The sequence below is a fragment of the Antechinus flavipes genome, chromosome 1, assembly GCF_016432865.1.
Source record: "Antechinus flavipes isolate AdamAnt ecotype Samford, QLD, Australia chromosome 1, AdamAnt_v2, whole genome shotgun sequence".
Classification (NCBI taxonomy): Eukaryota; Metazoa; Chordata; class Mammalia; order Dasyuromorphia; family Dasyuridae; genus Antechinus; species Antechinus flavipes.
The window spans coordinates 229,172,241-229,196,444 of NC_067398.1; the positions used below are offsets into that span (position 1 = coordinate 229,172,241).

The window sequence follows — 24,204 nt, forward strand, 5'->3', positions numbered from 1 at the left end:
TTGAACATACATACATAAAATATCTATTGCTATGTGCTAGGCACTGTGTTAAGTGCTAGCTATGTGAATATTTTAGTATATATGAAATTTTTCTTTCTGTCTCTGACTTCCTTGTGGTATATGAATATTAATGAGCTTACTGGAATAAAGGGTATGGTCAGCTTAGTATCTCTTCATTTGTAATTCCTCCCCTCTGTCCCCTTAATTTTATTTCATTAGTATTTTATTTTTGCAACCACATGCAAAGATAGTTTTTAACATTAATTCTTATAAGATTCTGAGTTTCAATTTTTTTTTCTTCCTTCATCCTCCATGTCTCCCTTCTCTAGATGGCAAGTAATCTGATATAGGTTATACTTGTAATTCTTAATTGTTATCTACAATTTTTTTTTTTTTACTTATTTCTAGCTCTACCAACAGATTTTAATGCAATTATCTTCCCACAGTTCTTTGAACACTTAACTCCTTTATGTTTCACCAACCAGTTTGATGAGAATGAGGTAAAACCTCATAATTCTAATATTTTATAGTTAATAATTTGTAGCATTATCTTAAGGGACTTATATAAAGAACAGGTAGGACATAAAAGAGTGATATGGTTTAGGGTATAAGTTGAGTCTTCTGAGAATGTGGCAACTCATGTTATATGTCCATATTGTCCTGTGAATTTGAAAAAAATCCTGGGGTAAGGGGGAAAATAGGGTGCATTCTCTCCCCTCCTTTTCCCTCCCTTCTCCCCTCCTCATAATTCTAAGTAATTATTATATGGCATTACTATTTTCTGTAATTTGGTTCCATTCATACTTTGGTTTCCTGGACTAGGAAGATTGTATCCTATTTGGTGTTAAGGCATATAGAAGAAACTTTATTAGGTCACTGCTCCAATTTTGCCCACCTAAATCTCATATCTATCTATTTATTTATATCTAATCTATATACATATGGATATATATAGAGATAGATAAATAAATAGATTTATATATATATATATATATATATATATATATATATATATATATATATATATATATATATCTTAAATACCTTTTTGCTTTCTTAGGTTTGAATCCTATCAATATTTAAGACAGAATGATTCTAAAAGAAAAAAGTCACAGCTTTTATAGTTTTAAAGTAATTTGAGACAAAATACCCCTTGATCCTCTGACAGGATCAATGAATACTTCTGTTTTTTTTCCTTAGGAACCTGGCCCTGCCAAGATGGCTGTCACCAGCAGCAACATTCCGAGTGCTGAAAAAATTCCCACCACCAAGTCTACCCTCTGGCAGGAGGAGATAAGGGGCAAAGATCAGCCAGATGGGAGCACCCTTAGTCCAGTGCCCAGTTCTGCATCAGGTCAAGTCCTCTCAGCCAGCTCATTGAAAGAACCTGGGCTGGAAAACAAAGAAGGTAAGAGACACTTAATCTAAATCACCAAAGATAAGATAGATAATTAGGAAAATCACAGGTTTTTCAGATAAAAGTAGAGCTTTGTCTGAATTAGAAAAAACAGTAATAATTCTTTATCTGGCTCTGCTAGAATAGGCTCAGGCTCTATATCAGCAGCAAATGAGGTTTGGAAATGACATCCCTGTGAATAAGTTCACTTAGTTTTTATTGTCACAAATGAAAATAAACACATACAAATAGAACAAAATTAATGGATTGGCTTCCAGCTACTCTGTTTTGACTGAGCTAGGACTAAAACCTGGAGATATTGATACTGGACCAGTATTCATTCCCAATCTTAGTTTTTTTCCATGATAAGAGAAAATGGAGGATACCTGATAATCACTGCCTTGAATTCTCAGAAATTCTAGGAGAGTCAATAAATAGCAAGCAGGTTTTTGAATGTGACTCTATTACTTGTTTTTGATCCAAGTTAAGATTTAGCAAGGCTTCTCCTAGGAACTATTAGTAAGATGGAGGATCCCACTTCTCTCATAATAGCTCATCTGAATGTATACATGATCCTCCTTCCTTTAATATTTTTCCCTGGGGTGCCTTGCAGCCTAGAAAAATGGAAATCTCTTTTTGATGGTGAAAATAGTTAATTTCTTTGGAACTTTTAGGGAAGAGTTCTGTCTTTAGTCTCAAACCTAAGCTCTAGCTAGATTCTTTTACTCACTCCCCTTTTCTTAGCCCCTTTTTTGAATATCTTTTTCCACTTTAGTTTTTCCTGATGATGTTCTCAACAAACAAAATAATGCCTTTGTTTCAGCCAAAAAGGAAAAAAAAAGATTTCAAATGTTTTAAAGATTCTTGTTCTTACATGTTATAAGTTACTTTCATCACCATTAATTACTCTGATTAAAAAAAAAAAATTATCTGAACCTTACATTCCCCAAATCTCCACTCTTAAAATAGAGACTTTCAAAAGATAAAAGTAACTCAGATGATGTTGGAAGAGGATAATGACCTAGCACAGTTTCCTATCTGGACATCACTTTTGATTGAAACTCGGCCAGTGTAGGGTACAGTAGGCACGTGGCATGAATGCTACTTTTCCTGTGATGATGGGGATATGTAGACTAGATAGAATTGTAATTATGGAATTGTAGAAATAGTCAAACTCATGGGAATTATGTATGTTTCAATGCCAGCATAATAAATCTCCAGTGAAGCACCCAGGCATTTATGCTTGGCCCTGTACTATTTGACATTTTTATATTAACTCTCCAATTCTGTGAATTTGGGGTGTAAGACTTGATTTCCAAGAAAATAAAAATAACTACTGACATGTAGGTTCTTAAAATATATAAAGTGCTTTACATGTTACTCATCTGAGCTTCCCCACCACCTTATAAGATAGACACCTAAAAAGTATTATATCTTTTTTTAGACTAAAAAAAACAACAACAACAGATATTTTTTGAGATTGAATTTACACAGCTAGCAAGTGTCAGAGGTAGTATTTAAACCCAGTTCTAGGTCAAAAGCCTAGGATTCTGTGTTATCAGACCATGAGTGCAGATCTTGGTTCAGAAAACTAAGTGACAATATCCTTAGAGAAAAGGCAAAACTATGTTGCCTAGGCCTCCTAACCTCCAAAAAGAATTGGCTAAATAATTTTCTGGCAGAGAAGACAGGCAGATGGTAATCTGCTATACAGGGCCAGAGAAATTGCCCATTCTGACTACTAGTGGCAAATTCATTTTAAAAAATACTAATTAACAAACATGTGATGAATTCTAGAGTTCAAGAGTTTAGACAAGCTCTCTACTTTCTTTGGCTTTACAATCTAATAAGAGAATAATACCAAAACACACAGTATTGCATTAAGTGTATTGGAGAGACATAAAACATAGTGCCTTGTAGGATCTGAGAAGAAGTTTCTATTGATTGGGAGGCATCTGCCATGGTTTAGTGGAGGAGGCAGCAGTTGAGTTGGCTTTTAAAGGATGGATAAAAAAGGGATGTGAACAAAATGTGAGAAGGTGTAAAACATTTGAAGGACCCAAACAAAACAGTTTTTAAGTGTAGAATGTATGGAGGGTAATAATAGGGGATAAGGCTCAAAAGGCAGGTTGGTTATTGATAGTATGGGAAGGGCTTTGAATGCTAAGCATAAGTTTGAACTTAGTGGGCAATAGGGAGCCATTAATAGTGGACTAATATGAATAGAAAGATTATTTAAGCAGCAGGATGAAGGATCACTTAGAACTGCAGAAGATTGAGGCAGAAAGACCTATATTGGGAGAGTATAACATTATCTGTGGGCACTAGTAAGGACCTGAGGTATTAAGTTGAAGAAGAAAGAGGAAGGGGGCTGACATTAGATGTTTTAGGGATGGAAATAACAGACCTTTGTCACTGATATGATGGGTGATGGAAGATAAATTAGAGGTAAAACCAAAACTGAGAACACGGGTGCCTTGATGAAGGGTGGTGTCCCAGGCTTATGAGTACAAAGAGGGACAGATGTAGGAGAAAAAGTCCGGAGCTTCATTTCAGACATGTAGTTTTTAAGATGCTGTTGAAACATTAGGGTGAGCATGTCTTGAAAGCAGCTTGAATTGCAGTAGTTGAGGTTGTGACAACAATGAGATTGTTGCATAGTGGAAAGGGCCAAGATGGCCAAGAGAACAGAGAGAGAAGAGAAGAGAAGAGAACAGAGGCGAACCCCACCTGGAAGAGGAGGGAGGAGGCTGAGCAGCCAGCAGGGAACATCAAGAGAGCATCCAGGGACGGAGAACTGGGAGAGTGGTGTCTGCAGCCAGTGACGGAAGAGAAAATCAGTCAGAAGTGGTGGGTCACAGGGCTGGAGCCATGGTCACTGGCCTTAGACCATGTGCATGGAGTGGTGAGAAGCTGAGCAGCAAGAGGGGATGGAGAAGTGTAGCTCTCATTTGAGAGAGTTGAAAAGCAAATCAGAAAAGAGAAATGTTAGGTAAAGGAATTTTTAAAAAAAGGAAAGGATTGTAGGGGCCTGAAGCTGGTCTGCTGCTTGTTTTCTAGGCAGCCTTTTAAAGATCCTGGCTCTCTTAGAATTCTTAGAAATAGAGAGTGGCACTAGCCCCAAGTGGCCTCCAAGCTCAGTCCCCACCCTCTGTCTCCCTCCTTCTCTCCGTTTTTCCCCTTTCTCCCCCCCCCATCCCCATTCCTCTTTCCTTCTCTCAGAGGAGAGCACCATGAATGGTGACCGAGTAGACTGTGGACGGAAGGCCAGAGTGGAAAGTGGCTACTTCTCCCTGGAGAAGACTAAGCAAGACCTGAAGGCAGAAGAGCAGCAGCTGGCTCCGCCATCCCCTCCCAGCCCCAGCACCCCCAATAACAGGTATAGTTACCCAGAACTACCTTTCCAGGAGCATGGCCGCCCCTTTTCTTCCCCAGGTCCCCAGCCTGCCGGGCGAATAGTCTACAGCATCTCCCTGAACTCCTTGGATTCAGCAAGTCGGCCGCCCACCCCCACGGACTCCAGCGATGCTGGGGGGAGGGAAGCGGAGAAACCGGGGCGCCTCTTTGCCTTTAAAGCCAGCAGACAGTACACCGCTCTAGCCGACGTGCCTAAGGCCATCAGGATCAGTAATCGAGAGGCCTTCCAGGTGGAGAGGAGGCGGCTGGAGCGCAGGATTCGGGCCCGCAGCCCTGGCAGGGAGGAGGTGGCTCGTCTGTTTGGCAACCAAAGGAGGTAAGGAGGGGACCAAAGGGCCTCTACAGGGGAGCAGACTCCCTTAGCTGCTCAGCTCGAGGCGTGCCGAGATTCTTTCCCTCTTACCTGAGCCTCCTATCTCCCTGTATTAACATTCAGACAGGCAGATTTCTGCTGCCGTCCATTGACCGGCTCCTAGAGCAAGGCTCATGTGGTTCAGCTAGCCCAGAATTCTCTTAACTGCCTTTTGGGTCAAATGGCCGGAGGATTTCCTGATCGGCGTCTCCTGCGGATGCCGTTGTGCCGGTTTCTCAGAAACTGTCCCTAGTGCTTGCCTGGTTTGAGGTGAGTTCTTTAGTCTCAGGAAGCAAAGCAAAGAGACTGCCCAATAGCATTGAAGGGCCCTAAAAAGGTTCTTGTGAACCCCAGTCAGTCAGTGATCCTGCTGTACTGGAAGGAAGTGGGATTTGGGCACCTGGGGCCTCTCCTCTTCCTCATGTCTTCATTAAAGTGAAGTAGATTTCCTTTCTAAAGGTTCATAAAACTCCTTTCCCCCTTGTGCAATCTGCCTGCACAGAAACGTTGCTCCTCTCTGTCCAGGCCAGCTAGGAAACCAGAGCTCGGCTTGGCCTACAAATGGCCAGGTCCTGGTTTGGGACCAGGGGAGCGTTTCATGGCATTCCACAGAGTGCTTGAGCCGCTGCTCTTTCCCACATTCACCAAAGAGTCGTGAGTGATTTCACCAGATGGGCCTTTAAAATGCCTTTTCAGAGGAAACCTTTGCATCAGCTAGAAGCCCAGAAACGGAAAGTTCATAGTCATCTTCCATGACTAAAGGTTTTCCTTAAGTATCAAGCAATTAGGAGCATAGTTCGTTGAGAATTGAGAGGGGTGTTTTGGTTCTCTGGGTCCTACTTTTTCCCATTTAACCATGAATAACCAAGAGCTGCTTGCTTTCAGTCTCATGGAATATTGGGATGGGAATCCTCTAGTCTACCCCCTCATTTTTACAGAGAAGGAAGCAGACCTAGAGAACTAGCTTGCCAAAGGCCACTCATCAACTTAATATCTTTGTAAAAAATATATTTCTGAAGAAACATAAAGTCCTGTATATAGGGAGGATGACTAAATATCTTGAAAAGAGGAAACAATGATGAAACTTGAGTGATAGTGTTTAAATAATGCTTTAGTTTTGCAGAATACTTTACTTATGTTAACCCATTTAATTGGTTATGTAGACTCCATGCAAATTTTAAATTAGAAAACTGTACTTACTTCACTGTAATACTATCTTTGAAGTGCTATGGTACTTCCTCACAAGGGAAACATGTTTGTGCAATGAAACTCTTTAGCTCCTTCAGTTACTTATTGTGTGAGATAGTTCTGCCTTATGCTGAAGATAGTAGTAAATTGGAGTCCAGGATGGAGTTTATATTGGAGACAGAGAGCCTCATGCTGCAGGTACCAAAAAGAGTCACTATTTGTGCTGTATATTATGAACACTCTTCTCGATGTGCTATTATTCCATCTATCACCAAAACACTAGGTGAAGAGATGCAAGGATAGTTGTCCTTGTTCTTATCAAGATAGGAAATAAGATTTAACTTATTTTTGCTCTGTAGTTACACAGGGAGTTGACCATGGGGTTTCTACTCAGTCCCCTGGAAAAGAATTCAAAATGAAACTCTCGTTTACCAGGATTTAATCATTTCCTTTTTTTGGCTTGGACTTCCTTTAGAAAAAAATGCACTTCTAAAAGATGGGATTGGGGAAGGTACTAGAGAAGCTTAGCTTCCTGAGGTGGGATGGCTGTATGTGGCAGTTTTCGAAAGGGGTTAGCAAAATCCTGGTTTAGCACCATACCAGAGAATTAACATTTGGTGCATATCTGCTTGGCTTGACTGCTTTTAGAATAACTTGTTTGAAATTTAGTGATTACATAAATGATTTGGAATTGAATTTTATCTTTGCTTTCATTAAGCACGCTCACAACTCTGCTCTTTGCCTGCAAGGATCCATTTTCTTGTTCCTCCATGTAGTGGATCTGATTTGTTTTGAGTACTACCAGCTTCTGATTGTCTAGATGAATTATAATGTCTGTTTCTCTGATTTATATTCACCAGTTCTAGAAAAGCCCACCATGTTTTAGTCAGCTTTTCCCCTACCCTGATTTCTCAGCCAGCAATTTCTTGGTGATGCTACCGGGACAAACTTGCTAGAGAATCCAGTTACTGACATACAGAACCATTCTTACCTGAGCTTAGTCTTGAGTTTAAGACTTTTCATTCCTTAAGCCTGACTCAACTGGCAGAGCAGCTGCTGAATTCTAACTAAAGGAAAGTAGCAACAAGAAGAAAGGCGAAGGGGTCTAAAACGCACTGTTGATTCCCCCAGCATAGGTCTGTAAAAAGAAGTCTATTGTCCCATTTGTTCTCTGCACATGAATCAGTTTGACTGAGGGAGATAGGAAGAGGTAAATTTTCTTATGTGCTGGGTGAAGAATGCAGTATGCCCACCTCTGTTGCAGCAGCTGATAGAGGGTTATATTAATTATGTCCTGTAAGAGAATCGACAACTTCCAAACAAACAGAAAGTGCAGGAAGTACAAAGTAAATCTGATTTATGTCATCACCAAACTTTGATCTTTGAAATCATCATAATGCCTCATAAAGGCATTGTAGCTAAAGTATTATTAATAATTTTGTTATATAATAATATAATGTTACTGAGATAGTTTTATTTCTTGCCTCCTTTTTGTAGAAATCCACAAGTAGTACTGATAGTGCTCTCCATTCCAATGATTTCCTATAACTGGAATGTCCAAGTACAAAGTATTCTTGTGTTTTTTGTTTTGTTTTGTTTGGGGTTTTTTGTGAGGCAATTGGGGTTTTAAGTAATTTATTTAGGGTCACACAGTTAATAAGTGTTAAGTGTCTGAAACTGGATTAAGGAATGAAACAGGTTTCTCCTGACTTCATGGCCAGTGCTCTATCCCCTGTGCCATTTGGCTGTCCCAGCTAATACAAGTATTCTTGTAAAGGAAAAACCAAATGTAAAATCCTTTGAATTTATCTTGATTTATTAGCATTTCCCTAAAAGAATCCAGGATATTAGAGATGTCTAGCAAGACATTATTAAAAGATGTTAACATTCTGGCATGGCTTGTGCCATATCTCTTCTCTTTCTCATTATTCTTTTTGATTTAAAGGCAATTCGATATACTAAGAAATAATGTGATTTTCCTTCCAGCCTTCAGATAGAGCATCCTAAAAATGTAGGCTTCTCCATAGATAAACTTATTGCTGAGACTGTCCCAGGATTTCAACCACTTCCCTCGTTTTTTCATTTAAGGGATAAATTTTAATTTTCTGGGGCTTGTGGTACTCTATTACCTGTTAGAATCAAGGCTTAAGGCGGTTATGTTCCTTTCTGTGTCTCTTGTTCATAATGAATATAATAAAACTGCCAATCAAGGAGAATTTTGGACTTTGTCTCTATTGGTCTTAGCTTCTCAGTATTCTTTTAGTCCTTTGTCCTCCAAATAGCCCTAAGTGAACCATTTGGGGGGAGGCAGGGTTGGAGTGAGGATCATGACAAGTAATTTTTAATTGGCCAAGGCAGATGAATCTGGAGAGAACTAGCCTTGGGTCCCATTAGGTTTCTCTCCTCTGAAGTGACATTGAAAGGGTGATACATTTGGGGAAGGAATTAGCTATTCCTAGAGAATTCCAGCTCCTGTGACTATTGGGGAGAGCTACAGAAAAGCTTAGAGAACTGCTGATTAACTTCTTTCAGAAGCCCCTTATCCACTTCAGTCTGTGGGATTAACCTCTTAGAACAGAGATTTGTTAATTTTCCTCCTTTTTCAATGATGATCTTTGATTTTTGTGTCTTGAATTCTTTGAATAAGTTTGATTTGTTGTTGCTTTACAAAAAGATCTTTTCTATTCATTCATTTTCCAGCCTTATTTTCTTTCAGGTCTTGTTCCTCTCCACCTTCTCCTGCTGTGTTGCTGTGTGACGTTATCCGCCTTTACTCCACCTGCTTCGCTCCCATCTCATCTCAGTCTCCAGCAGTAGACAACTTGATGGCGCATCCAAGCCCTCTCACATGAAATCAACTTGCTTGTTTTTATTTTAATTTGGTTTTGATCCTTTTTACTGTTTGGCAAAAACAATGTTAATTCATGGGCCTTTTTTCTTGCTAAACCAAGAACAACAGGAGGCTAAGCCAGTGTCATGATCAAATGATGAATAATATTGGGAACTGAATCTTTTCCTTCCTGCTGCAAGGTGGTGGTTACCTTTTGATTATATAAAATCATGTGAAAATGTATGTGCATGTGCCTCTGTGTGGGTGTGGGTGCATGTGCACTGGCACATGTAAGCAAACACACTGGCCCATTTGTTCAAAAAATGTGGGGGAAAAATCATGGGATAATATACAGGGGCTCAGAACTGTCTCTTCATGCTTCAGATAAATCTAAATTAGGTACTTTTAAAAAGGGCGAGGACTTTCTATAATAAAAAATATTCCAGTTTTTTAATGCTAGATATTAAAACTCAGCAATGAGAAAGGTGCAGGAGTTCACAGTCTAAAAAAGTATTTTATGTACAACAGGCTATCATGGTATTCATTTAATTCTCCTTTATTTGACAATGAAATATATAAATGTGTAGAAGGTTCTTTCTCAGAGTCAAGTTTAATAAGTTCTCTTTGTCCTTTTATCCTTTTGTTCTGTTCCCTCTACTTTTTTACACACAAAGTACAATGGGAAGGAGGCTCTGAGCATCCTAGAACTAAGGGTTGGACAAATGTTCAGAGTCTCAGCTTTTGAATGAACCCGCCGAGGATTGTCTTGGCCAGTGCATCCATTTCCTCTCTTCCATTCAGTGGCTTGTGTCCTGTCTATTTTACAGGAGGTCCCAGGTAATTGAAAAATTTGAGGCCTTGGACATTGAGAAGGCTGAACACATGGAGACCAATTTGTCAGCCGGCCCCATGCTGACTAGTGACACTCGCCAGGGCCGAAGTGAGAAGAGAGTTTTCCCCAGGAAGCGGGTAAGCCCCACTGGGTCATCTCTGGCTAGCTGCCACTGGTGCCAGCCTCCCCCCTGCACAGTGGTAAGACTCTATATGGCTCCTAAATGGCTAAAAGGAACCTCTGATAACTACAGGTATTTGGTTACCTGAGCTGCATGCTTAATATATGCTTAATGTACTTACTATATGCTTATATATATTTAATATATGTATTAATATATACATATTTTATGTGTATATATTATATGTGTATATATTTATATTAAAATATAATATATGTATGTATATATTACATATATACATATATATATATACCTAATAATATACTTAATCCAAATGATACCTCAAAAAGTTGCATTAAATATCTTTCTTCTTGACACTGACTAATCACCGATAATGAGGCTGGATGGAATGCCTCTTTCCAGGCTTCTTTGAAAAATAGGGACTTCTTACAGTCTCACTCCTTGTTCCTCTTTTTATGAGGCTATCCAGCTACTAATTTTGCCTCTCCAGGGTGGCAGCTGCTACCTTACCTGTGGCATTCCTGTATTTTCCATGAGATGTACAAAAAAAGGAGATGAGAATACGTTTTCCAGTTCCTTTCTTCCAAAGCCCTCGTTTCTGCTTCTCCCATATCTTCCTTCTTCTTCCTCTGTTACTGTGTTGATGTGAATACGAACCACAAAGGCCTTGATCCGGGATCTGAAATGTTCCACCTCGTTCTACTAAAGGATAGTTGTGTTCTTTCTGGGCATCTGGGAAGCCTTTGAGGTGGACGTTGGTGGGCGTGGGGAGGTCGGAGAGGGGTTTGTGTGTCCCGGACAAAAGTTTGGAGAGAAGCCGAATGCATCTCGGTGAGAAGTCTTGCTTTAAGAGGGATCTGAGCTGGCTTCTGCAGGCGTTTCAGAACCCCGGATGTAAGGTCAGGGGCCGCTGGGGGTCCCCATCCCCTTTCACACTGGAGAAGCCTGTTATCTTCTGACCGTTCCTTCTTTGTGCCACTGATTTCATCTTAAGCAGAGGCTTTGTAAATGATTTCAAGGGTGGTTCTCGCATCTTCGGCCCGACTCTACGGCTTCCTTGTGAGCTTGGGTTTTACTGACTGGAGGCTGCTCTCTGCTACAGGACTCCACCACAGAAGCCATCGCCTCTCCCGTCGGCTCCATCCCAGATGTTTCTGCTTCCCCCCTGTCTCCGCACCGAAGAGCCAAGTCATTGGATAGAAGGTCCACAGAATCCTCCATGACGGTGAGCCCAGTTTGTCCTGGCCTACTACCTTCCACAGGACCGGGCAACTTTGAACTGAGGTTTCAAGAAACACGGTCCCATCTGTTTCCATTCTCACTTATTCCTTGTCTATTCTCATTTTTAGGGCCTGACATCTTCTCTCCGGGCCCTGGCACCTTGTGTGTACATGTGCTTTCACATCTATACTAATTATATACCAAGCCTCTGTTTGGGGTGAATTGAAACAAAAGCCACTTCCACCTTCACCTTCTCTCTATTTTTTAGAAAACTTTTCTTTAGTCTTTGGGAGACTAGAAGCACTACTTTTCCAACCCCTTTCTTTTTTTGTGTGTCCACAAAAAAGGCAGAGAATGGTGATCTCTGGGAAAAGTTAACCTGCAGATGTGGGCCTGCCATGTTTCAAATAAAGTGCTAGAAATAAAGATAAGGACTCTTTTAGGTGCTTGGATCCTATCTTCCTAGATCTGTATGAAACTCCACACCAAGATTTTGTCTGGCCAAATTAATTCAGGGCTCTGGGGATGTGAGGCATCTACAGAGGAGCTCAACTTTTTCCTCTAATGTTCTGATTATTTTTAAAAATCATTTTGAGATAGCATCCTTTTTTTTTTTTTCCTTGGATTTTATTTCTTTAGAAAAAGGCTTTCTCATCTTCCTAGAATGAGTCTCACTTTAGGGCATGAAGCAGATCCATGCTTTTGGCTGGAATTCTCTAAAATATGTTGGTGAAACTTTTGTTTCTTTGTGCTGTCTATCTTGCCTCTCCCCCACTATTTTCTCCTCTGCTTGATAATGTGGGTAATAAAAATACCCAATAAATGTGGGTAGTCTTGATTTAGTCAAGATCTCCCTGATCATTATGGTTTCAGGATGAAACAGAAATGAATGGAGAAGAAAACTAATTTCTCAAAGAGGAACCAATCATTCTAAGACCTCCATTGCTTTCCTTTTTTTTTTTTTTTAACCAATAACTAGATTCTTAAATTCATGGAATGGTACATCTGTCTCACTTTCTACTACTCAGAGGCTATTTTCTTCTCTACTCTCATCTCAGTTCTAGTTGCTTCAGATCTAGTTGCTTCAGGATATTTGTTTTGAATCTTCACTCTTATGATTTGGGACAAACTAAGTGCTTATAGAATGGGAGCTTTGGTTTTGACCTTCATTTTAACTCTTGAGTTTGAAGTGGTAAGAAGGCCTCGGCAAACTCTCATACCATCTCTTGCTTTGTGATTTCTAGAAAACAATTCCTCCCTTGGGCTACTTATTTGACCTGTCCTAACAGTTGTAGTCAAAAGAATCAAAATTCAATTCCTGATAGTAGAGATTGGGGTCTTAATGCTTGTGAAATGGATGGAATCCATAGATAGACTAAGTATGCTGGTCTGGGAGTAGAGGAAGGTTTCTATTTTGGTCAGAAGGAACCTATATGTGGAAGGGAGGCGGGCAGAGAAGAATTTAGGCAAGTCCAAAAGACGGGATCCTCACATCTTCTGTTCTTATCTTTAACTTTAATCAGATGAGAAGTAGTATATGCAAAAGTCCAAATAAAGTGGAGGAAATAAAGACAAGGACTCTTTTAGATGCTTGGATCCTATCTTCCTAGATCTGTGTGAAACTCTGTAGAGATTTTGTTGGTTATACAATGGATATCTCCCCCCCCCCTCAAAAATAAAATTTTAAAAAGTTGGGATAATTACCCCATCACTTAGTTTTGTTTTTTCCCAACTATGGAATCTATTCCTAGTTACAGGGAAAAACGGGTAAATAAGAAACAATCTTCATTGGCCGGTCAGCCACAAGGTTATTGCTATCACTAAATAATGAGTTTTGCTTGGAAAGTCAGCACTGTGGCTATCCCTTCCATTGCAGATGGAAGATTATCTTCTTTCTGATTGAAAGAGTTTCACTTACTCCTTTACCAGGGGCTTTTGTGACTCTTTATCACCCTTGTATAAATTGCATTGAAGAACTGATGTTTTTGTTCTGGCATTTCTCCCTCAGTCCCATTATCCCAGCCCAGTGTGGAGGGGTCCCACTTAGAGGGAAGTGATTCCACAAGACCGGGGATGATGACCAAGGCCATTCCTGTCATCTCCACTGACCACAGGTTCTCCCTCTTTTCTGAGGAGTTTGTCCGACTTATGGAAAGGAAAGCAATCTGTGGTGTTTGGGGTGGTGGTACAGAAGCACGTGCTTACACAGGACAAAACATTCATTTTTTTCAGCATCCTTCCAATAGGAAGATGCTTGTCACCTGGTATAAAGCATTTCTGCTCATTTGCCTTCTTGCAAGGGATGAAATCCCTCAGTGCTGGCCTATAATTCTTTCCCTTTCCTCTTCCTAGCCTGACCTGCTGAACTTCAAGAAAGGCTGGCTGACCAAGCAATACGAGGATGGCCAGGTGAGTTCAGTACCTGCTTGACCAGGAGTTGTCAGAGCATAGATCTATTAAGAAAGCATCAGTATCTTCTTTCCCTATCCCCAGATTTCCTGATTTAATTGAATATTTTTGCTGCTGATCTATGAGACTAGGCACCTCAGAGGGAAGAGGTCTTTGCTAATTATTCCTCTTTTTTTGCACAGCTATTTTTAGGAGGAAATGTATGTGTATGTATGTGAGTATCCTACTTCCTGCAGGATACTTAAACCTCTCTGTCCCACCAGTTCCCAGAAACAAAGGACCTGGCCTCATGGCTGCATTTTAAGGCACTGCATTCCATTTGCTTCTAAGCAGTGGTTTTTTTGTTTTGTTTTTTGGCATTACAGTCAAGATTAAGTGCTTTATCCAGATCTGAAGCCACATTTGAACTCAGATCTGACTCTATGGCTGGTGTTCTATCCACTGTACCACTTAGCTGCCCCTGAGCAGTCTTTTGAAAAATATTTTTAAAAAACAAATTTTTAAAAAATTAACCCTTCTTTCCTATTACCGTTCCCCTTCATTGACTAATTTTAAAATTCCTTAATACATATTTTCTTAGTCCAGCAAAACACTTTCCCACATTACTGAGCAGCTTTTTTAAAAAAGGTCCCGATGGATTTTCGTAGCAGAAGATTTGTATTGTTGGGTTAATTTTGTTGCAGTCAACTTTTTATTGGTCTGTTTTAGCAGGGCTAGAGCCCCTGCTCACAGTGGAGGGGAGAGCACTCCTGAGCAGCTTGAATTCCAAATGGAGAAAGATGAAATGCAACCAATGGAATTCTCAGTTACTCGTTGCTCTTCTTCTCTTCCCCAAGCCCATCTCTGTCCTTGAGGAGTAAAGCTAAGTGGTGCCATGGATTGAACTCTGGGTCTAGAGTCAAAAAAATCTGAGCCTTAAGACACTTCCTAGTTGTATAATCCTGGGACAGTCACTTCTCTGCCTCAGTTTCCTCATTTGTAAAATCGAGGCAGTAGTAGCACTTACTTCCTAGGGTGGTTGTACAAATAAAATGAAATAACATTTACTAACCTTAAAGCTCTATATAAATGCTATTACTGTTATTGCTATGATTATTTTTGTTGCTATTATTTCTGCCATCAATACCAATACCAATGCACTCAAACCATTAAGTCTGTACAGGAACTACTGACCTGAAGATGAGTTCCTAGTACCACTTTTGGCAATCCCCCAGCCTCCGCTTTACATACACATCCTCTCTAGGTGGAGAGCAGAAGGAGAAACTCTAGGGAACCGAGTAGCGATGAATTAGGATTGGTTAACCCTCCACAAAAAAGGAGGCTCTGAAGCTTCCTCCAGCCCCAGAATCTACTTCTTGTTTCCCAAGTGACTCTTGCCAAAGGTTATCTTGCTCTTTTCTCTTTTTCCTCCATATCCAATCCCCTTGGTTTTGCCTGAAGATCTGAGTTTCCCTCATTGCTACCCACAGTGAAGAATTGGGAACTTAGCTGGTTAGTTTGCTGCTATTGGCTGGTGCCCATCTCATTAGCCAGCCAGGTACTTCTCAGTTTGACCACTCAGGACCATCACCTGTCACCTTTCCTCAGGCTTATTGGTAGGAAACCCTAATTCTGAGGCCTCTGAAAGAGAATAGATTGAGGGTAGCAAAGCAAGTGGGCTGTGTTCACCAAGCACCCGACACTGTGGAGTCTGGAGAGAGCCCTGCCACTCGAACCCCGGCTCTTAGCTTTCTGGGTTGGCTTTTCACTGGAGAAGCTACAGCTTCGCAAGTTGTCCTGACATAAATGCATGGCTGCTTGGAGCCTAGCAGAGTCCTGTCTGCCACTAGTCACTGGGAGGGGCCAAAACCTCATTCGCTTTACCTGTGCTCACGGGAGGTGTTCCACAGGTGATACTTTCTCAGTTGCAAATCACATGGGTAGAGAGTTCTGAAAAGTGAGGATGCAATCTTTTTAGGATTTTTTTAATGTATTCTTTCATTTTTTTTTTTTTTTAGTGGAAGAAACACTGGTTTGTCCTGGCGGATCAGAGCCTGAGATATTACAGGGATTCAGTAGCTGAGGAGGTAAGCATCTCCATCCCATCTTTATCTTAGATTTAGCTGAGGGCATTCAGATGGAGTCGATCTGAGGGTGAGGGTCCTAGCTTCCAGTAATTTTGCTTTTTTCTGATCTCAAGTTCCTTCCTTTGTTGATTGAAGGGTGCTAGTGTATGTTGTCTTGTGTTTCTTAGTCTAGATCTTGTTGAGAAAATCTGAGTACAATGAGATCTGATTTTGATGCTCTTGTTAAGTGTTTCTGCACCTCTGATATTCAGCTTTTAGAAGATTCCACCTAAGGGAGATATGCAATGTAACTCAATAGCTTTTTCTCTGTTCTTTGGAAATGTTAGTTAAAAAGCTAGGGATGGATGATCTGTTATGTTTTCTTTAGAATGATATTTTTAAGTGTGCTGAACTTCAAGAAAAGAAGAGTACAATATTTCCTGTTGTTAGTTGATTAGTGATGTATTTTTTAAAAATGCTGAGGATTTTTGTAGATTTATTTTGTATCCTGCAACTTTGCCAAAGTTGTGGATTATTTCTGATAGTTTTTTAGTTGATTCTCTAGGGTTCTCTAAGTATACCATCACATCATCTGCATAGCATGATAATTTGGTTTCCTCATTACCTACTCTAATTCCTTTAATCTCTTTTTCATCTCTTATTGCTGAAGCTGGCATTTCTAATACAATATTGAATAGTAATGATGATAGTGGGAAATCTTGTTTCACTCCTGATATTTGAGAATGGTTCCAGTTTATCCCCATTACATATGATGCTTACTGATGGTTTTAAATAGATGTTCCTGACTCTGTTGTTAGTTGGAATAACAGGGCAAGGAGACAGTAGAGTTGATAGAGGGCCTCATCCTCGTGAAGTCAAATCTGGCCTCAGGTACTAGCGTTGTGACCCTGGGCAGATCACTTAATCCTGTTTTGTAAAATGAACTGATGAAGGACACAGCAAACCACTCCAGTGTCTTTGCCAAAAATAAAATGCAAATGGGGTCATGAAGAATTGGACATGGCTGAATAATGTACAACCTGGATAAACACATGCTAAATCATGTTACCTTTGCCCACTTAATGGGGCCTTCACCCACAATGACCACAAAGTTCAAGGCCAAATGAAAATGGCTCTTGAAATGGACTTTTTCTTGGTTAGGAAAAAAAAAAAAACCCCAAACCCTATGCTATTTTAAATAAACCCCACTGATATAGACAATGATTGTGATTCTTTCTTTTTTTTTTCCAGGCGGCTGATTTGGATGGTGAGATTGACTTGTCTACCTGCTGCAATGTCACTGAATATCCAGTCCAGAGAAACTATGGATTTCAGATCCATGTAAGCAGAAGCAGGGCCAGGAAAGGGTTTTGCTCACAAGTTCTCAGTAATCCTATTCAGAACTGTTCAGAGGAAAGGGATCTCAGAAGTCCTCAAGTCCGATACCCCAACTATATAGCAGACTGAGGTTCACAGCTATTGAGTGAAGTGGGATCAGAAGCCAGGTCCCTCTGACTCTTGAGTCACTGCGTCCACCCCTACACAACCATGTGTAACAGTTGCTAGAGAGGATAGAAGGAATGGAAAAGGATGTGGAAGACTTGGTGTTTAGTGTACCAGTAGTCGGTAACTAATTTCAGAAAATTGACCACATCCCTGTTCTCAGGATAATTCATCTTCCTATGAAATATTATACTTCTTTAAGGGGAGATTATTCTGCCCCCCCCCCCCCAGTTTCCCCAGTTTATTGCTGTAACTCTTCCCGTAGTGAAAATTAATGGAGAAAATCTGACACTACCCAATCAGTGATCTATGTTGTCCTAGGTTAATCGCAGCCTTCACTGCTTTTCTTAATTCCATCATTATCCAATTATGCCTTCCTTTCTTAATCCCTTCCAGTTCTAATCTGAACAAAAAGTAGCTGTTCCTGTATTACCTGCTCTTAAAAGCATAGAAATCCTGTTGAGGATCATTTGGAAGGAATTTGAGGATGTAAGGTGAAATGGTGGAGAGCCACTGATCTATGTACCAACATATTGAGACTTGTGTGGACCGCTAGGGAGCAGAATGGATAAATCACCAGGCCTGGAGTCGGGAAGACTCATCTTCCTGAGTTCAGATACTTACTAGCTGTGCGACCCCAGGCAAATCATTTGATTCTGTCTGCCTCAGTTTCCTCATCTGTAAAATGAGCTGGAGAAGGAAATGGCAGATCACTCCAGTATCCCTGCCAAGAAATGGGTTCATGAAGAGGCAGACATGACTATAAAAATGATTGAACTACAACAAACTAAGACTAGTTTTCATTAATCCATATTGTGGATAAGGATTGGTCTCTTCCCTTGATGAGTTTGTAACCTATAAGAGAGAGAAATTATATTTACAAATATAATTATGACAAAAGAGTGTGTGTGATGTATAAAATATGAGAATTATATAAAAAGGAATAAGTTGACAATGATATAATACTTAAACATTTCCAAGCAGATTTATCTTATTTGATCTCCATAATGTCCCACTGTGAAGTAGATATTATTATCATCTCCATTTATTTATAGATTAGTCAGCTGACATTCAGAGAGGTTAAAAGTCTTTCCCAGAGTCACATAGCCAAGTGTTAGAATTAGTCTTTGAACCATTCCAACACCCCAGTCCAAAAGAACTCATTTCTGGTTTGTGTGATCAGGGAAGGATATAGAGTTTTGTAAGTTGTGAATATAGAAGTGGAATATTTTAAGCAGAGGTGATAAGATGAATAGTAAATCCAGCACATAAGCACAAAATTAATTTTGAGTATAGTAAGTGCAGTTTAGCTCTATGAAAAGAAGTATAATGGAAGATAAAGACCGAAAAGAAAAGTTGGAACTACATTACAATCCTTGAATGCCAAGCTTAATGAAGTTGGATTTTATTTTCATGCTTGATGTGTTTTTAAAAGTTTTTAAGCAGGGAAGTGATGATCAAAGCTGTACTTTAAGAAGATGAAGAGAATAGTAATATGGAGTATGAACTAAAATGAGGAAAAGACTTGAAATAAAGATTAACCTACTTCAGTAGTCCAATAAAATTTGAATTATGCTAATAATAGTGGGAATGGAAAGGAAGGAAATGATCTAAAATTCATATAAGAATTGAGAGAATTTAGCGTTATCTCTTTCCTGTTTTATTCCCCATATGAAAAATGAGTAATATTTCAAGTTGTAATCATAGGAAAAATAGTGGTAGCTTTAATAGAAATGATAAGTTGGGGAGATCATTTCCTTTGAGAAAGAAGATTATGACTTTAATTGTGAACATAATGAATTTGTGATGCTGTCAGAATATTCTGGTAGAAAAATCTAGTCAGAAAAGTGAGACAGGTCTAGCAATCTAGGTCTGGAGCTTAGGGAATTAGGAAATATAGGTCTGGAGCTTGGGGAAGCAGATCCAAGGAAAGAGAGAATGAAAGAATTTGGGAATTTGAGTAGATGTTTTGATATTTGAAGCTGTTGGGGTAGATAACAGATGTCACTCAGGGAAAATATGGAAAAATGAAAAGAAGCTTGAGGAGAGAGGCATAAGGAATCACTCTCATTTAAAAGAGAGAAAGGGGAAAAAAGGCATTTAGAAAGGCAGCAGAAAGTTTTGCAAAGGCCAATGGTGAAAAATTATCTTTGCATATGTTTTGAAAATAAAAAGCTTCAAAAATAAAATCTAAGGAACACATCAAAAAAAAAAAAAAAGGCAGCAGCAGAAAAATCAGGATAGGAATGCAAGAAGATATATTCAAAGTGGTATTCAACAGTGTTAGTATTGTAGAGAGGTTGAGAAAATGCTATGTTTTCACTCTCATCTTATGTAAATAGAAAAACTGACAGAAAAAAAAAAAACGATTTTTAAAATGAATTCCATTAGTAGAAAGTTGATAAGACAGCAAGATAATTTTGGCCATGTCAAGTGTGGATCAGTTTCATATTTTCCTTTAAGAGAAGGGAGAACTGACTGATGTTTTGAATGTTTTCTTTTAATAAATGTTAGTAAGAGGGGCAGCTAGGTGGTGCAGTGGATAGAGCACCAGCCCTGCAGTCAGGAGAACCTGAGTTCAAATATGGCCTCAGACACTTAACACTTCCTAGCTGTGTGACCCTGGCCAAGTCACTTAACTCCAATTGCCTCATTCCAAAAAAAAAAAAAAATTTTAGTAGGAGTCTCAAACTAGTGACTGATGAATTTTAAACATTGGCTTTGTCATATTATATCACACTAGATTTAGTATTTATGTTGATGGTTTCTGTCTACCTTTGTACCCTTCTTAGTCCATTCTTTCAGTCCACCTGGACTGAAAGGTTAAAGTCTTTATCTTTATCACTTTTTAAAGTGTTTCATTTGGATTAGAATAAGAACATAAAGGTGAGGAATCAAAAAAGTTAATTCCAAGAACATCTACTTTTTTAGGCTTCCTAGGTCTAAAGCACAAGTCTGCTGACTACCTCATTCTCTTGCTCTAGAAGCTTTTGTGGCTCCTTCTTGCCTCTGGGGCAAAATCTGATCTCCTGTTTGATATTTAAATCCTTCACAGTTTGACTCTGTCCTGCCTTTCTAGGCTTTTTGCACCTTCGACTCTTTACTCACTCTTCTATTTGTACCCCGTTGGTCTAATTGCTGTGCCCCATACACCACTGTCCATTTTTAGCCCCTATACCTGGAATATGCTTTCCTTCTCCCCACCCCTCATAGAATCTCCATTTCCTTTGTTAAGACTCAGTTTAAGGAGGACTCCAGTTCAAATCTGGCCTCAGACACTTAACACTTCCTAGCTGTGTGACCTTGGGCAAGTCACTTAACCACAATTGCCTCAGTTTAAGTGCTGTCACCTAGTACTGATTTCTCCCAGTTGCTAATATTCCTGTCTTTGGAAATTTCTTTGTTTTCACTTTGAATATGCTTTTTGTTTAGTTTCTTATGTACATAATATTTCACTTCAGTAGAATGTAAACTCCTTGAAGGCAAAAATTCTTAAATTCTTTTTTTTTTTTTAAGCCTAGTACCTACTTTATTTTTTTTTTAATTTTTATTATAGCTTTTTATTTACAAGATATATGCATGGGTAATTTTTCAGCATTGATAATTGCAAAACCTTTTGTTCCAATTTTTCCCCTCCTTCCCGGAGACTCATCTTTGTATTGGATGATCACTTAATGCTTCTGATGAGAACACTCTGTACTAGTTCCCAGTGATATATGAGAGAAAAAAACCCATGTCTGCTCTCAAAGAATATGCATTGTAATGGAGAGAGGAATAAGGGAAGGATGCAACTTATAAATTAAATAACAGTATGATAAGAGCTAGAGCAAATGAAGGGGAAAGAGGAGATCTACTGTGTGCTATGGAAAATTTGAGGAGGGAGAAATCATTTTTACCATGGAAAATATGAGACCTGAGCTCTACTTAGATAAAAAGAATTTCAGCAAGGGCATGAAGAGAATAGAATGGGTTGGCGCCAGGATCAGGGAGTAGATGTTTAGGAATAGCCTTATTAACTGAATTCACTGAGGAAGAAGAATACTGGACCATTTGGGGAAGTAGTTCCATTCAGATTGACTCAAAAGTAGACTACATGAAGAGAAGTAATGTTAATAATGATAGATATAGTTTATAACCAGCTCATAGACAGATGCCATGTTAAAGTTTTTATTTTATCTTATATCTTATCTTTGTCAATAGGGAGCTTGAAAGTTTTTTTTGAGCCAAGGGTTGACATGGTCAGACCAGTGCTTAGGATTTTCCTAATGAAATATTTTTTGATAAATGCTGCTTGTGCTCTGATGGAGCCAGATGATCACCTAATCTCATTCAGACATTACACACACTCTTGTTTAGTTAACAAAAGGCTGGTCACATTTAAAAGTATATATTGGATCATGGCTATGTTGTTTCTAGTCTCTAGATCTCTAAGATAGACTACAGTGAGAGATCTGGGACTATTGATAAAGTCTCCTTTTAGAACCTGAGTACAATGGTCCAAATCCTTTTCAAATGATTCCTTTGGAGAAGGAAAAGCAGAATCTTAAATAACATTTTGATGCATCTTTTTATTCTCATCACTCATTAGATATTTATTATGTTCAATCTAGACAAAAGAAGGAGAATTCACTCTTTCTGCCATGACTTCCGGAATTCGACGGAATTGGATCCAAACCATCATGAAACATGTGCATCCAACCACTGCCCCAGATGTCACTAGGTAAGTATATTAAAAATATCCCCAGGGCTCTTTTAGGGATTCTTCTACTCTCCTCCCCTTAGCTTCCTCTTTCCCTTCTTTCTTCATTTATCCCCCACTAGTGGTGAGGAGGGTGGCAGGGCTACTTCATTATCAAACTCAAACAAACATGACTTTCCTGCCACTTTCATTCATTCTCTGTTATTGGTCATTTCTCACGATGGGCTGCATGATCTCTGCATCCACTTTAATATAAATTAAATATTTATATTTAAAGCTGTTACTTTTTTAAAACTATTTAAGGGGTTCTTAATCTGATTTTTTTAGCACTTCAATTGGTTGAAAGTGGTATTCATACTATCACCTGGATTGCTAGCTGTAAGTCTGTTTACATCTTTCTCCAACATCAGGAAGAAAGGAGGTGATTCTCTTTGGCTATTGCAATCTGGTTGAACCAAAAGCAGAACATTTTCTGGCCTTCTGTAGAACACCTTAGAGTTTCTTTCTCTTAGAATTCTCTTTTCTCCTCATTCCTAAATCTCTTAATTTTCATGCAACCAGGAAAAACGTCTATTTGAATCTCTCGGTGCTGAAGCCCAGGTTGGAAAACTGTGTTCTCTCCTGTTTTAACATTTTGTGGTTTGTATATCTCATGATTCACTGCATGTCTTCCCTTTCCTGCATTTCAGGTCAAAAATCCTACAGTTTTCGTTTTTAAAAAGGTGGGAGGTGAGAAAAGGGGAAGAGAGACAATAGAGAAACTTGATTCACTGGCACACATATTTATATAGCTATCTAGATAGCTAGAAAATATGCATGTTTATGTGTGTGTTTTATATATACACATACACATACATACACTTATACCCATCACTCTGATGTACCAATTGTGATTCCAGATTTATCTTTCACATGGATATTTTATAATGTAAATAAGTCTAAAGAAAAGGGCAATGACAGAGACCATAATTGAATAATCAAAAACTTCAGCATTTAAAATTTATTCTTAAACTTCCTTTTCCAATGGGAAATTTGGAAATAGACTTAGGAAGCTTAAATTTGGAGTATTCAGTGTCCAAATCTACACCTTTGAAGTGGACACATAATTCTCTTTGTTCATAGTATTTTTTACTCTGACCTCATCCCTCACACGCAAAAAAAGTCTCTTCTCATAACCTTTCTAGCTACTTCTCTTATCCAACCAAAAACTTTTTAAATCAGGAAGGAACAGACAGTGAAAACCTTTTTTTAAAAGCAGTTAATCATTTTCTAAAACATCAATCTGTATCATTTCTTTTGTTTCATTGGCCTAAAAAAGATAAAATGAGTGTTACTAGATCTATAATGTTAGATCTGTATCTGTAGATCTCTTGGACTCCTTGAATTAATGACTTTTTGGGGGGAAGGGATTCTCAATGGCACAATCAAGTTCCAGTGATTGGTTTCTGAAGTAGACATGGATCTCTGGGAAACTAGGTGTTAGGGAAAAAAAAGTTTTATAAAGACAACACTTTACTCATTATTGCTCAGCAACAACAGGATCCCTTCTATTCTCATCGGTGTTAAATCAGTCAATCAGTGAACATTTATTAAGTCAAGTTTGAGGAGTTAGTTAGCTTAACTTCTATATCAAGATTGCCAGCATAAAAATTCAGCTGTGATAGCTTTTGGGAGTTAGATCCTACAGGAATTTTGTATATTTTTGAGTGTATAAAGTAATCTGAAAGTACAGCAATATAATATTCCTAGTCTAATATGATGCTGAGAAGTTTAACCTTGATTTGTTAGCTTTTAATAAGCCCTTAAATGTTTTTGAGCAGGCAAATCGTTCTGAAAGAATTGTATTTTAGGAATTGTCTAGGGAATTACAAGGGGCAAAGCCTGAGCGCCAGTGACTTTGTTAATAAGCAGGATACTAGTAAAGCTAATCTAGAGTTGTTTTGGAATTTTTATAGGAAAGGATTTTATCCTTATCTGCTCATTATTTCCATGTAAACCTAGGTAGATAAGAAAATGCAAAGATTTAAGGTATAGGAAGCTAAAAGAGTATGGCTAACTTGGAGCAGCTTCGCCTTTTGAAGGGCTTTTAAAGAAGGTGGACAAGATTTCTTTTGTCTCTCCCTACAGGGTAATATTATTCTATAATAACTAGAGTCTTCTGAGCTAATTT

The 24,204-nt window shown here is 38.9% G+C and overlaps 1 protein-coding gene across 8 annotated transcripts in view; it reads left to right on the forward strand.

The window, feature by feature from the left end:
* MPRIP (myosin phosphatase Rho interacting protein) overlaps positions 1-24,204 on the forward strand; it is a 218,085-nt gene that overhangs the window by 158,977 nt on the left and 34,904 nt on the right. For 3 of the 8 annotated variants that reach the window (XM_051997463.1, XM_051997455.1, XM_051997448.1), the window contains exons 6-13: positions 1,201-1,408; positions 4,619-5,129; positions 10,011-10,152; positions 11,260-11,382; positions 13,731-13,787; positions 15,785-15,853; positions 17,084-17,173; positions 21,946-22,055. In XM_051997463.1, the coding sequence (XP_051853423.1) occupies positions 1,201-1,408; positions 4,619-5,129; positions 10,011-10,152; positions 11,260-11,382; positions 13,731-13,787; positions 15,785-15,853; positions 17,084-17,173; positions 21,946-22,055 (1,310 nt within the window). The remainder of the gene's footprint in view (positions 1-1,200; positions 1,409-4,618; positions 5,130-10,010; positions 10,153-11,259; positions 11,383-13,730; positions 13,788-15,784; positions 15,854-17,083; positions 17,174-21,945; positions 22,056-24,204) is intronic. The other 5 variants (XM_051997488.1, XM_051997502.1, XM_051997495.1 and 2 more) reach the window with 3 other exon arrangements.